This window comes from Pelobates fuscus, chromosome 5 (assembly GCF_036172605.1).
Source record: "Pelobates fuscus isolate aPelFus1 chromosome 5, aPelFus1.pri, whole genome shotgun sequence".
Taxonomy (NCBI): domain Eukaryota; kingdom Metazoa; phylum Chordata; class Amphibia; order Anura; family Pelobatidae; genus Pelobates; species Pelobates fuscus.
The window spans coordinates 168054264-168068320 of NC_086321.1; the positions used below are offsets into that span (position 1 = coordinate 168054264).

At 41.8% G+C, this 14057-nt stretch overlaps 1 protein-coding gene across 1 annotated transcript in view; it reads right to left on the minus strand.

Annotated features, from left to right (window-relative positions):
• The window catches only part of GRK3 (G protein-coupled receptor kinase 3), a 268042-nt gene that overhangs the window by 195135 nt on the left and 58850 nt on the right, over positions 1 to 14057 (minus strand). Inside the window, exon 2 of the mRNA XM_063454643.1 lies at positions 6867 to 6943. Within this exon, the coding sequence (XP_063310713.1) occupies positions 6867 to 6943 (77 nt within the window). The remainder of the gene's footprint in view (positions 1 to 6866; positions 6944 to 14057) is intronic.

A 14057-nucleotide genomic window follows, 5' to 3' on the forward strand; every position in this document is an offset into this window, starting at 1 on the left:
TAGTCGATCCCACTAGGTTAAATATTAATATAATGGAATAGTTCATTGTGGCAGTGACAAAATACACAATGCTGTACCACAGGCTTGTCATTGTCTAACCTAAAATACTCCGGTCACATATAGTATATAAAACAATGTACAATCCAATCTGCAAAATGTTTCCCCCCCCCCCCCCATTCTCGTGCCACAAGAGACAAAATGATAATCTTAAAAAGGCCTCTAATACGGATATGTTTGGTTTCTGTGTTCAGAACAAGAAACCACTGTGTTAGGCAGCCATGATTCTTCAGCAGCACACAGCATAGAAATAAATTACTTACTGCAGTTATAGTGAGTTATGTTTCATATACCATAGAACATTATTTCAAGGAACATGAACTACAAAACATAAATCCAACAGCCCATAGAAAAAAAAAAAATGTCCTTAGGTGTTGATAAAAAGAGTATCATTCAGGTACCTAATAATATCAACCTTAAAAGGCCACATTTACTGTGCCACAATTCCAATATGCATATTCAACGTGACTCAGGGAGGAATATAGCAGTTGGAGCACTAGTAATGGAGCGCTCTCATTAGATCGCTAGATCAATAGATAGACTGATAGAGTAAATAGGTCTACGTAGCATTTCATTGAAGGAGCAAACTTGAGCAAAATAGCTTGACTGCTCATATTTGATAGCCTCTATTCAAGTGCTTCCCGTAAGCAAACTATAAATAAGAAAGCGGTAACCTATCTGCTAGACATCTGTTGCAATGTTAATTTATAATGCTTCTTTTGGCTGCTTATAACAGGTCTGTAATGTGTAAAAAAGCCAACATGAAGGAGATAATACTAGCTACCATTAAAGGTGAAAACAAAAATAAACAGTTTAAAAGATTATGCTATCTATTAAGGAATCAATCCATCCAAGTTCAAGCTCTTATTGCAGTTAAAGTAACACTATAGTATTAGGAATACAAAATGTTATTCCTATAGTGTTCTTCTGCCTCTTGATTTCACTTACCCAAGTCTCAGAACTGGCTCCGTCTCCTCCTTCTGCGACATCACAGCGATTGTCGAACTTAATGCACATGCACGGCGAATCAATGGGGATTTTCAAGACGGTGTATGTCCGCATGCAAAGTTAACCTTTGTGTCTATTGAGGAAGACCATCTAGTGGCTGTCTCTAAAGTGGATAAATCCGTTGGCCACTTCTCAGATGGCTACTAGAGTTGCTTCCTGGAGCAGTGCTGCACAGTGAGCAGCACTGTCATTTAGCGTCTCCACCGTCTGCATGGAGACACTGAACTTTCCTAATAGAGATGCATTGATTCAATTTAGCTCTATGAGGAGATGCTGATTTACCAGTCTGTGTTTGGCTTGTGCTGCCTCTGCCCCTGATCTGCCTCCTTGACAGTCTCAGCCAATCCTTGGAAAGCATTGTGATTGGCTCAGAGAATCACTTCTGTGCATGTCAGCCAAGCAATCTGATCAGGGGCAGAGCCAGCAATTCCAGACTTGAACAAAAGTAAGATTTTACTATATTTAGGGAGGCAAGGAAGGCTAGGGGGACTAGATGGTGGTTTTAACACTACAGGGTCAGAAATACAGGTTTGTGTTCCTGACCCTTGGGTGTTCCTTTGACACAAAGTGAGGCAATCGCTGTAGGTCGCCCCATCGCTACTGCTCTTGCAGAAGTAACATAATTCAGGAGTAGCAAAATCTATTTCATATTTGGAAGGCATTCATTAGAGTTGGGAACTCTTGCTTTCTATCAAAGTGCTTAAAAAACAGTTTGACAGCTCTAGGTTTACCATAATATGCAATACACTACATTTTTTTTCCTGGGCTTAAAAACATAACTGCCAATAGTATTAGATCCTCGGCAGGTCTGCCTTGACTTTGGGCATGTGTCCTTCAGTACCAGAGATTTTCCTCTCTCTTAAGAATGCTGACTAAACACAGACAAATCACATACATAGACAAAATCTGTGACAATACGGGGGTACTACATCCTATTACTCGTATCTCTACTCCCTCCCGCAACCACGGACACTGAGAAGACTTCGACAGAGTTAGCTGGAAATACTCCCGAAGAATTCTCTATCCACAATGGCACCTGCCAGGGATTCCCCTAATCTCCACTGTTCTTTGTCCTTGCCTTCGAACCGTTCTTGACAGCAGTAACACGAAATCCGGACATCACTCATCACAAGATCGCAGCATATCGCACCCCCTGCCCAGACTACACCACCTACACCCAGATACAGGGCTGAGAACCATCCCCGACATCTTAGGGGTATCGACCCAAACCTTTGTACAGCTCTTCAAATACTAACAGCTGACGAGCTTTATCGAAAGACTACCACAGGGACAGGCGCTGAAACGCATGCCTACACTATTTGAACAGACATGCATTGATCCTGAGCCGCTCCCACATGGCTGCCAACGCTCATTCCAACTGAATCACTGAAATTTATGGGGAAGTGCGAAACATCCCTGAACCACAGGTGTGATGATGGAGATTGTCATGCCAAAGCATGAGTTGGCATTTGATATATGTTATGAGTTGTTTTGGTAAACCTTGGGATAACATTTATTGTAGGCTTTGATCTTACACCAGGTATAAGCCATAAAACTACTAGATAACCATCACCAGAGCTGGACATAGGGCATTGTAAAAGGTATTGGTGCATATGCTCTGACTTTGGGATCTTCAAAGGACAACAAACTGCCAGGCCAAACTCCTTTGATCCACCAAGGGGTCTGCCCACAGAAACAACTAGTTTTAAGGTATATATTGAGGATGTTGAACTATCCAGTGATAGATTTTCTTTTTAACAACTACTTGGAGAACTTTAACATCAGAATCTGCCACAAGAATTATATAAGCAGTAAATATATGTAAGGATCTTTTGTGTTTTCTCCTATTTTATTTTATGGACTGTTTTGCAATGTGTTGTCTGTGTTTCTGTATGTCATTTATTTCTGTATTTTTGTACCCAGAACTGTGAATCCTTTTTGTCAGATTACCGTATTTTTCGCTCCATAAGACGCACTTATTTTCCCCTCAAAAGTGAGGGGAAATGTCTGTGCGTCTTATGGAGCGAATATGAAGCTTTACTTACCTGTCTTGCAGCGTTGGCCGGCAGCACAGGGCGCACCGCGGTACTGGAACTTGATTTTCATGTTCCGGTCTCCGGCGGGACTGAAAGGAAGTGTGCACAAGCTGAGTGCGCACTTCCTTTCAGTCCCGCCGGAAACCGGAACATGAAATTCAAGTTCCAGTACTGCGGTGCGCCCTGTGCTGCCGGCCAACGCTACAAGACAGGTAAGTAATTATGGGACAAGGGGAGGGGGACAGTATGGGAGAGAATAATATGGGGAGGGGGATGAAGTCTATGGAGAGGGGGGGATGAAGTCTATGGGGAAGGGGGGGGGTGAAGTCTATGGGGAGGGGGGATGAAGTCTATGGGGAGGGGGGGGTGAAGTCTATGGAGAGGGGGGGATGAAGTCTATGGGGAAGGGGGGGGGTGAAGTCTATGGGGAGGGGGGGTGAAGTCTATGGGGAGGAGGGAGTGAAGTCTATGGGGAGGAGGGATGAAGTCTATGGGGAGGGGGGGAGATGAAGTCTATGGGGAGGGGGGGAGATGAAGTCTATGGGGAGGGGGGGAGATGAAGTCTATGGGGAGGGGGGGAGATGAAGTCTATGGGGAGGGGGGAGATGAAGTCTATGGGGAGGGGGTGGATGAAGTCTATGGGGAGGGGGTGGATGAAGTCTATGGGGAGGGGGTGGATGAAGTCTATGGGGAGGGGGGGAGATGAAGTCTATGGGGAGGGGGGGAGATGAAGTCTATGGGGAGGGGGTGGATGAAGTCTATGGGGAGGGGGTGGATGAAGTCTATGGGGAGGGGGTGGATGAAGTCTATGGGGAGGGGGGGGATGAAGACTATGGGGAGGGGGTGGGTGAAGTCTATGGGGAGGGGGTGGGTGAAGACTATGGGGAGGGGGTGGGTGAAGACTATGGGGAGGGGGTGGGTGAAGACTATGGGGAGGGGGTGGGTGAAGACTATGGGAGAGAGGAGAAGACTATGGGAGGGGGGGACACTATGGGACAGGGGAGAAAAAAAATATTCTGTACAAACTGTCCCATAGTAAGAAACACTATGGGACAGTTTGTTCAGAATATTTTTTTTCTGGGTTTCTTCCTCTAAAAACTAGGTGCGTCTTATGGTGAGGTGCGTCTTATGGAGCGAAAAATACGGTAAATGTTTACTTAATCAGCTTGTGTCTTTGTTCTCTATGAGCTCACTCTCCTGAGGAAAGCTCAGGTTAACACGTTACCAAAAGGGTTGATTATATATGTCTGATCAGTAAAGTAAGGTTGTGATCCTATGATTCTCCTGTGTGTGGGGTAACCTAAGATGCCCGGATTTAAAGTCTTGGTGGTGGTAGTAAAATGTGCACTAGGGTGTTGGTGTAGAAGGTATTGCAGGTGTTCATTTAGTGGTTGCTGGGACTAGCAACAGGTGACCAGAGGTCTGGTGTCATTAACCCTTTTCACTTCCACGCTCTTCCCACTGTCTCGGCTGGGCCAATAGCCCACGTTCATGACAGGGATTGGGAGAAAATATGTTATCTAACACACCGATGTTCCGTCTTCAGTAAAACCCAGGAGACGGCCTACAAACTGCTAACCAACTTGTATCGCACTCCCGACATGTTGCACAAAATGAACCCAGAACACCCCGCACAGTGCTGGACATGCGGCATTGAGGTAGAGAACGCTCTGCGTATATGGTGGAAGTGTGCGATAAAATACAGCCTTTTAGGAGGGGGATCCATGGCATGTTGAAAGAGTTCACAATAGAGCCACCTCCCTTTGAACCTGATGCAATGCTCTAACACCACACAACGACACCGAGCAATAGATACAAAAAAACGATCACAATTAGAATCCTTAAAATAGCAAAACAGATTATACCCCAATACTGGAAAAGTCAGGAACCCCCCCCCCCCCCCCAAACTGACCAACTGGTTCACTCAGATGGAGGACCTGAGGGATATAGAGGACTAACACATGAAGTCAGCTGGCAAGACACAAAAATGCATGGACATTTGGGCACACTGGCTGCGGACTACAGCAGGAACCAGATTTGTTACTAAACTTAATTACCAAGATGACACCCTACACCATGTTACCACATACATGAGAGATCATCCCCCAAACAAGGGGTAGGCTCCACTACCAAGATAGCCTAGCTAATGGTGCTAATATAAGGGGGGGGGGGGTTCCCTCTTTCTTTTTATCTTCCTCTCCCCCATCCCTCCCTCCCCTATCCGACAGCCCCTAGACAGAGTTATTGTACATATTCAAGGTGACGGGCCGCAAACCCTTAACTCATGAGACTCTTCGCAATGTTCCATGCATGTTTCATATTAAAAAGGACCTGCACATCCTACTTCTGTTATACTACAATTGAGACCTGCATGTCTCTTACTCTTGTTTTAATACTGCTCATATGAGACCTGCGAGTCTTAAGTTTTTATTTAATGTCTCAAATACATGAAACGTGATATTAGCAACCTGAGTGTCCCATCCTTACTTAATGCCAATTGTGTTCTCATAAAAACTGAAAAATAAACATTTGTAAAAAAATAAAAATAGTAATAATAATAATAATCCTATTGAATAATATCCTATCCTATTGAATAATATCCTATTGAAAACAATAAAGAATTTCAATAAGGAAAATCCATTTTCAAACCAAGCTAATTAAAGCATTTAATGGGCTTCAGAAAACTAGCTTTTGGCTGCAAATATAAAATATTGGGATTATACAGAAGTCATCTAGTCTGGGATAAATCAAAATGAAAACAAATACCTAAAAAAGAAAAAATAATAATACATTTCTGTAAATATAACGACATGTACTATTTTCCTTCCAGTACCATAAATTTCATTATTAACTTGTAAACACAATTGATCTATTTTCACACCGGCAATTATAAATACAATAGTATATGACTAACTGAAACCCTGTCTATGGTTGAACTGGGAAGAAGTCCAAAATAAATAACTGGCAAGCTTGTTCATGTCCAAATTTGCTTGGAATCTGTAAGAGCAGCTATAATAAAAGAGAAAATGTACCGTATATCTAATATAAGGCCTTGTGTTATAGAGGCGCCCAACACAAGGTCTGAAGCATTGAGATGCTGACTAAACGTCAAAAGGTCTCCAGCTGAAACCAGAAGATCACACATTCCGATATAGTAAACCGAAGACAATTGTTATCACCTTCTTCTGTGTCATGTCAGTAGCAATTGAGATGCTCCACACGTGGGCAGTGTAAAACAGAGCCATAAACAAAGTGATTGCCAAAACACATGCTCTGCAGTGACAAGTGAAATATCTCCTCTTATCACCTCCTGATGTTTGTTGTTTTACAGAAGTACATGCCTTCCATAGCATTTCGATAGTCCACTTTAAAATAAATGGCCATAACAATCTGGGAAAAGTAGACAGGTTTTAATTTTCTTCTTATTTTACATAGGAAAGGTGTAAGAGAAGAAGAGAAATAAAAAATAAAAAATAAAAATGTGTAAAAACAATAAATAAAATGTTAGAGCAGGCCAGTTCCGCAATCCTGCTTTGATCAGTTTGTTGACTTTCAATCAATGCAAGAACCTCTCATCAGAAAGATGCTAAAATGAGTCCTCTACCGCCTGGAATATGATTGACCCATTTTACGAAAGGTAATTAATAAAATTAGGTCCTTGTTACTAAAGAACAGAATATTAGACCACACTTAAGTGTTCCTCAAGATCCACAAATGGTGCATGCTGAAGGTCAGGTCATTATGTTGACATTGTTTTTCACTCACCGATCTTCTGGTTGAATATCTTATCAAACGTTAGTTCTCCTCTTTCCTCCAAATATTTCTGCATTACACTTCGAATGCTGAAAAATAACAACAGAAAACAATATTTAAAAAGGTGCACACAGAAGTATAAAAAGTAGCTGTAGGGCATTTTTATATCCGATATAACAGTGATGGCGAACCTTTTTGACCAAACCGCAATACACGCCAACTTTTTTTTCCTCAAAGTGCCAACACAGCAATTAAACCTGAATAGTGAGGTTTAAGTTTAGAAGAAAAAAAACGTGTACAGTTGTCCGAACTCATTTTTGTTTTAAAAGAACACAGAATTCAATAGTAAATATTTTAAATAATGATACTAATAAATATAAGCTTAATTTTATCTATATCTCAAACAAATTCAATGCGTACACACAGACTGTGTGTGTATGAGGGATTTTGGTTTAGTTTATTTTTTGTTTATATTGCACAAAATAAAACAATGTTCAGTAGCTAGCATAATGTATTGCATTCTGGATGTGAAAGTAGATTTTGAGTTTTATTTGTCAAAGTATGAACATTTATGTTATAAATCAAATTAAAAACACACACACATACATAATATATATATATATATATATATATATATATATACATACATACACACACACATACACACACACACAAAAAAAAAAATCAATATGGACATCAAGTAAAATACTAGAAAATAAAATATTTGATTAAGGCTCTATCATCCTAGGGGAGAAAGTAAGCATGGCCTTTGCCTGATTAGCTAAGACCAAGTGAAATAATAGTGTCAACCTCACACTGCTGGTGTAAAAAAGAGAGAAGTGACATTAACTAAGTGCCATTAATTTTGGGTATCATGTTCTCTCTAGTTCTTCTTACACTGTGATTCAATCAATGAAGATTGGACGGCTAGGCTCATTCCAGTTGCCTGGAACTGAGAAGGTAAACGTATGCATGAACGCCAAAAGGGAACACAAAAGCATAAACATTTTTTTTTCAAAAACATAACGAAGCTCAAATTCACAGTGGAGGTGCTTATGGCCTTGAATTGGTCTCACTGTTAGCAAGAGACATTCAGAAGAAAGCAAAAGATCACAGAGGCTGCAAGAGAAAAGGCTGCGTGGTAACTGCAGCAAAAAACACTGCTTTAGGGCTAACTTGCTTCAACGTGGCACCCCGACTCCGAATGAGCATACCAGATGCTTCAGTACTCTGAGTGACGTCATACTACTAAGAGAAGTTAGGCAGAGACTGAGTCACTGCGTCACCTCCAGACTATTGGATCTTCTCTTCCAAATTCTCTCCTGACCACATGCGAAGGATAGCACTAGAGTAAGGAGACAGAATAACTGGATTTCAGGTGTATGATTGTAGGGTTCGTTAGGCAAGTTTCATTGGTGCACATGTTCACATATGTGAATATAGCTAATAAGGTGTATGCATGTCTCCAAACCTTTGGCCCTGACTGCAAGATTTAAGGGTTGTTTGACAAACCCCTGACAAATACACACATACCCCGTGGACTTTATTTTTAAAGATCCTAATACATGAATATACAGAATGAAATTATTTACTTTGCTCTTAGATGAGGGTAATATTTCACAAGTTCCTGAAGGCAAGATAGCTATTATGTTTAAAGAACTACTTTATCAATTATCACATCCCACACTGACAAATGAAGACATTTAGAGAGACATCAGTACAGCAGTCACAGAACCACTCAAAATAATGAGAACATCCAAGACTTGTACAAAATGTTAGAAATGAAAATCCTCATTATTGCCAAATGCTTGTATTCCTAAGACTATTGTGCTAGAGTGGCTGTTTAGGTTACAGGTCCCCATCAGATTGCAGTGAATATATATTAAACAACTGTTTTTAGGCAATGACTTTCATGATATATACATTCTAGATCTCATGGTCCTTGACAGACACTGTCTTTGCTAATGATTTCATAACCAAATTTGAAATTTTTAGGTCAGCTAAATTTTTCTGCAGTTGGCAAATAGCTGCCGTACGCGTAACACTGATCTTGCCACAGAGCTAATAAATGATGTATTGAAGTGGCATGGCCTTATAGGAGTCCTCCAAAGCTTAAAACAACCCAAGAATGTTTATGATACAATATAGAAGGTACACAACTCACCGACTACCCTCCTTGCCTCTGGCTGAACAAGTTTAATAAAAGTAAAACCGGATTTATTGTTTTAATCTCCAGAAATAAATGTTCATGTTGTAAAAAGTTATTTTGTGTCAGTAAAGGTCAAGAAAAAGTACTGAAGTGCACTGCTGATCCTAGAGACAAATGTTGTGATTATGCAATCATAATAAATTAAAGACTTTAAAAGGGATATTCCATGCTGGAGCTACACACCATTTTTAATGTTGTAATTATTTAATTGTTTCGATACAATGGGTAAATCAAAAAATGTTTCAAATATAGCATTGACTTCTAGCCCTAATTCTTTACATGGACACGAAGGACACCACTTCACCTTAAAAAAAAAAAACAGAGGCAATGCACCCAGAAAATTTCATGAACCCAACTGTCACGAACGTGGACTATTGGCCCAGCCGAGACCGTGGGGAGAGCGTGGAAGTGAAAAGGGTTAATGACACCAGACCCCTGGTTACCTGTTGCTAGTCCCAGCAACCACTAAATGAACCCCTGCAATACCTTCTACACCAACACCCTAGTGCACATAGGCGTGCGCACAGCGTGTGCCTGGGCACACCCTAATCCCCGTGGCACGCCTATGTATTGAGTCCTGCAGGAACAGCGTTCCTGCACTTTTATTTGAGCAGGAACGCTGTTCCTGCAGGCACTCAGCTCCCCCTTCCTCACCCTATGTTCCCCCTGTCATTGGGGTCGGTCAAGCGCCGGTCTCCACTCAGCCGCGGCGAGGGAGCTGTGTGCTCTCTGCTTCCTCTCGCCGCGCGCTGTTTGCTGATGCTGGGAGCCGGAATATGACGTCATATTCCGGCTCCCAGCTACAACAGACAGCCCGCGCGGCGAGAGGGAGCAGAGAGCACACAGCTCTCTCAACGCGGCTGAGTGGAGACCGGCGCTTGACCGACCCACTGGACCCCAGGGACAAGTCCACGCCAGCACTCCAGGTAGGGAGGCTGGGTGGACTTTTTTAATTAAAAAATAATAATTTGTATGTATGTGTCTGTGAGTGATTGTGTCTGTGAATGTATGTATGTGTGTGTGTGTCTGTGTGTATGTTTCTGTGAGTGATTGTGTCTGTGAATGTATGTATGTGTGTGTGTGTGTCTGTGTGTATATGTCTGTGAATGTGTGTGTGTCTGTGTGTCTGTGTGTATGTGTCTGTGAGTGAATGTGTGTATGTGTCTGTGTCTGTGAGTGAGTGTGTCTGTGAATGTATGTATGTGTGTCTGCGAGTGTGTCTGTGAATGTAGGTGTGTGTCTGAGAGTGTGTGTGTCTGCGAGTGTGTGTGTGTATGGGTGTGTGGGTGTCTGTGAATGTGTGTGTGTGCACGCATATATATGTGTGTCTGTGTATGTGTCAGTCTGTGTGTGCACGTATATATATATATATATATATATATATATACACATATACATATACATATACATATACATATATATATATATATATATACATATACACACACACACACACACACACACACGTGTATATTATTTTTTTTGGGAGGTGGGAAAAGAGTTCCCACACTTTATTCCCCAGGACTTCACCGGAGATCTCCGGATCTCCCCTGTCGGCTCACGCAGAGTCGGCGCTATCTGAGTGCCGGCTCTGCTCTAAGCCTCCATGGGCTGGCAGGGAGATCAAAGATCTACCTCACCAGCCCACAGCAACATGGAGGGAGGCAGTAGAGGACCCGGGGAGCTCTAGACAGCAGCTCCGCCAGGTTCCTCTCACGAGATCTGAGCATTGCCACGGCAACACTCAGATCTCGTGAGAGTTAACTCTAGCCCCGCAGGCTAGAGTTCACTCTCCACTGGACCACCAGGGATGGCACATGGCAGCAAGGATCCCCCCTCCCTATATAAGGTAGGGAGGGGGGATATTTACTAATCTGCCCCCACCTCCACAATCCCTCCAAACATACAGCCTGCACGCTCACACACACAGTACACTAACCGCACCCTCACAAACACACAACACCCTCACACACAGCACACTAACAGCACCCTCACAAACACACACAAACAGCACCCTCACAAATACACGAAACCCACACACATCACACAAACGGCACCATCACACGCACACGACACCCACACACATCACACAAACGGCACCATCACACGCACACATCACACAAACAGCACCCTCACACACACAGCACCCTCACACAGCACAGTAACAGGACCCTAACAAACACACACACAAACACCCTCACCCACATAGCACACTACCAGCACCCTCAAACCACCCTCACACAGCACACGAGCAGCACACACATACACAGCAGTGTATGTGTGTGTGTGTATATATGTATATATATATATATATATATATATATATATATATATATATATATATATATAAATAAATATATATTACATATATACACATGCGCCGTGTGTTTGTGCTTTAGGGTGCACACCCTAATGCAATAGGCTGCGCACGCCTATGCTAGTGCACATTTTACTACCACCACCAAGACTTTAAATCCGGGCATCTTAGGTTACCCCACACACAGGAGAATCGTAGGATCACAACCTTACTTTACTGATCAGACATAAATAATCAACCCTTTTGGTAACGTGTTAACCTGAGCTTTCCTCAGGAAAGTGAGCTCATAGAGAACAAAGACACAAGCTGATTAAAGGGACACTCCAGTGCTAGGAAAATAATCAGTTTTCCTGGCACTGCAGGTCCCCTCTCTCTCCCATCCCCCCATCCCAAGTTGCTGAAGGGGTTAAAACCCCTTCAGTGTCTTACCTTTATCCAGCACCGATGTCCCTCTGCGCTGGTTCAGGGTCCGCCCACGCTCCTCCCCCGCCAACCTCATCCGGCGGGGGAGAGCTATTCCGCTTGTGCGGCTGGTGGTGGCGGCGACCTAATGCGCATGCGTGGCAATGCTGCGCACGCGCATTAGACCTCCCGATAGGAAAGCATTAAAAGATGCTTTCAATGCTTTCCTATGGGGATTTCAGCGACACTGGAGGTCCTCACATTGCGTGAGGACGTCCAGCAACGCTATAGTACAGAACATCTGTGCTATAAACCAGGTAGAGCCCTCTAGTTGCTGTCTAGTAGACATCCACTAGAGGAGGAGTTAACCCTGCAATGTAAATATTGCAGTTTATGAAAACTGCAATGTTGCAGGGTTAAGGGTAGTGGGAGTTGGCACCTAGACCACTCCAATGGGCAGAAGTGGTCTGGGTGCCTGGAGTGTCCCTTTAAGTAAACATTTAATCTGACAAAAAGGATGCACAGTTCTGTGTTTCTCAATGCTTTCCTATGGACGTTCTGCGTGCTTAATACGATTTTCGCATTCAGCGTCGCAGAAGCACCTCTAGCAGCTGTCAGGAAGACAGCCACTAGAGGGAGGCTGGATTAACCCTGCAATGTAAACATAATAGTTTCTCTGAAACTGCTATGTTTACATCTGAAGGGTTAAAACCTGGGGGCCCTGGCACCCAGACCATTTCATTGAGCTGAAGTGGTCTGGATGACTATAGTGGTCCTTTAAGTAAATATGTAATCTGACAAAAAGGATTCAGTGTGTTGGGACAAAAATACAGAAATAAATGACATACAAAAACACAGATAAATTGCAAAAAACATTCCATAAAATAGGAGAAAACAAGAAATTCCTTACATATATTTACCCCTTTTATATAATTTGTGTGGGATATTCAGATCTTACAGGTCTCCTAGTAGTTGATGAAAACTAGAGGTTTCTAAGTATGGATTGACAGATATTTTTTTAGAGCAGATACCGATAATCTGTGAACTAAATGCACAAAATATACATGCCATCAGAATTTTGTATGTTTTCAAGAATATATGTGTGTGTAATGGATGCAATTAGAGTATTTGATTAGTGGATGCAGTGTGTATATAATGAATGCAGAGTGTGTGTGTTTGTGTATTGTGTGTGTATATAATGAATGCAGAGTGTGTGTGTGTTTGTGTATTGTGTGTGTGTGTAATGAATGCAGAGTGTGTGTGTATATAATGAATTAAATGCAGAGTGTGTGTGTGTGTGTGTTTGTATATAATGAATGCAGAGTGTGTGTGTGTGTGTGTGTGTGTGTAAAATTGGGATCGGGGGCATTTTTATTTTTTTAACTTTTAAAAAAAATGTTTTAATTGTTTTTAATCCCTCCTCCCTACTTCTTACTAGGCCAGGGATATGGCATTCCCTGGTGGTCCAGTTACCTGGACTGTGCAATGGGAGCCCAGCAAGCTTTTACTTATCTTCCCAGCAGCTCCCTTCAGCTCCCCGTCTAAATCTTGCCGCCTGCGTGCCGCGCAGAGTGTTGCCATGGTAACATGGTAACATCTGATGGCCACAGGACTTGCAAGATTTACTGCTCTGAAACACTCATATTTGTATTCAGCGATGTCCAATGGTTACAAAAGGACCCTCCATGTATAGGTTTTGTGGGTTTTTGTAAAGTTATAAGATCAAATATAGGGGTTGCAAATTAAATTCTCTTTACGGTCTGCCTGGGATGTAAGGCAGGAGCCCCCCGAATATATAATAAAATCATATATAAATACACCTAAAAAAAAAAATAATAATAAAAAAAAATATATATATATATATATATATATATATATATATATATATATATATATATATATATATATATATATATATATATATATATATTGCACATGAACATACGTGCAAATGGGTTAAAGAAGATTATTATGAGATTATTAAACATGGAACATTTAAGAACAAACACTCCAACAGTGTAGTTATATATTCTGGTGGCATAGAAATGAATACTGTTTTATGGGAATCCCTGTAATTTAAGCAAACAGTTGACATGCTAATTGAAATGCTTGTGTGTAGTGTAAATCATGATTATCCTGTTTTCTGGTTACATCTGTTGCCTGTGTCAATCTCCTATTATAAGCTAATTCATTACAGTGAATCTGGAAATCCTTTCCTACTAATCAGGATAAAAAGGATGGCAAGGTCCATAAATCACCTTAACATAGTCACTTT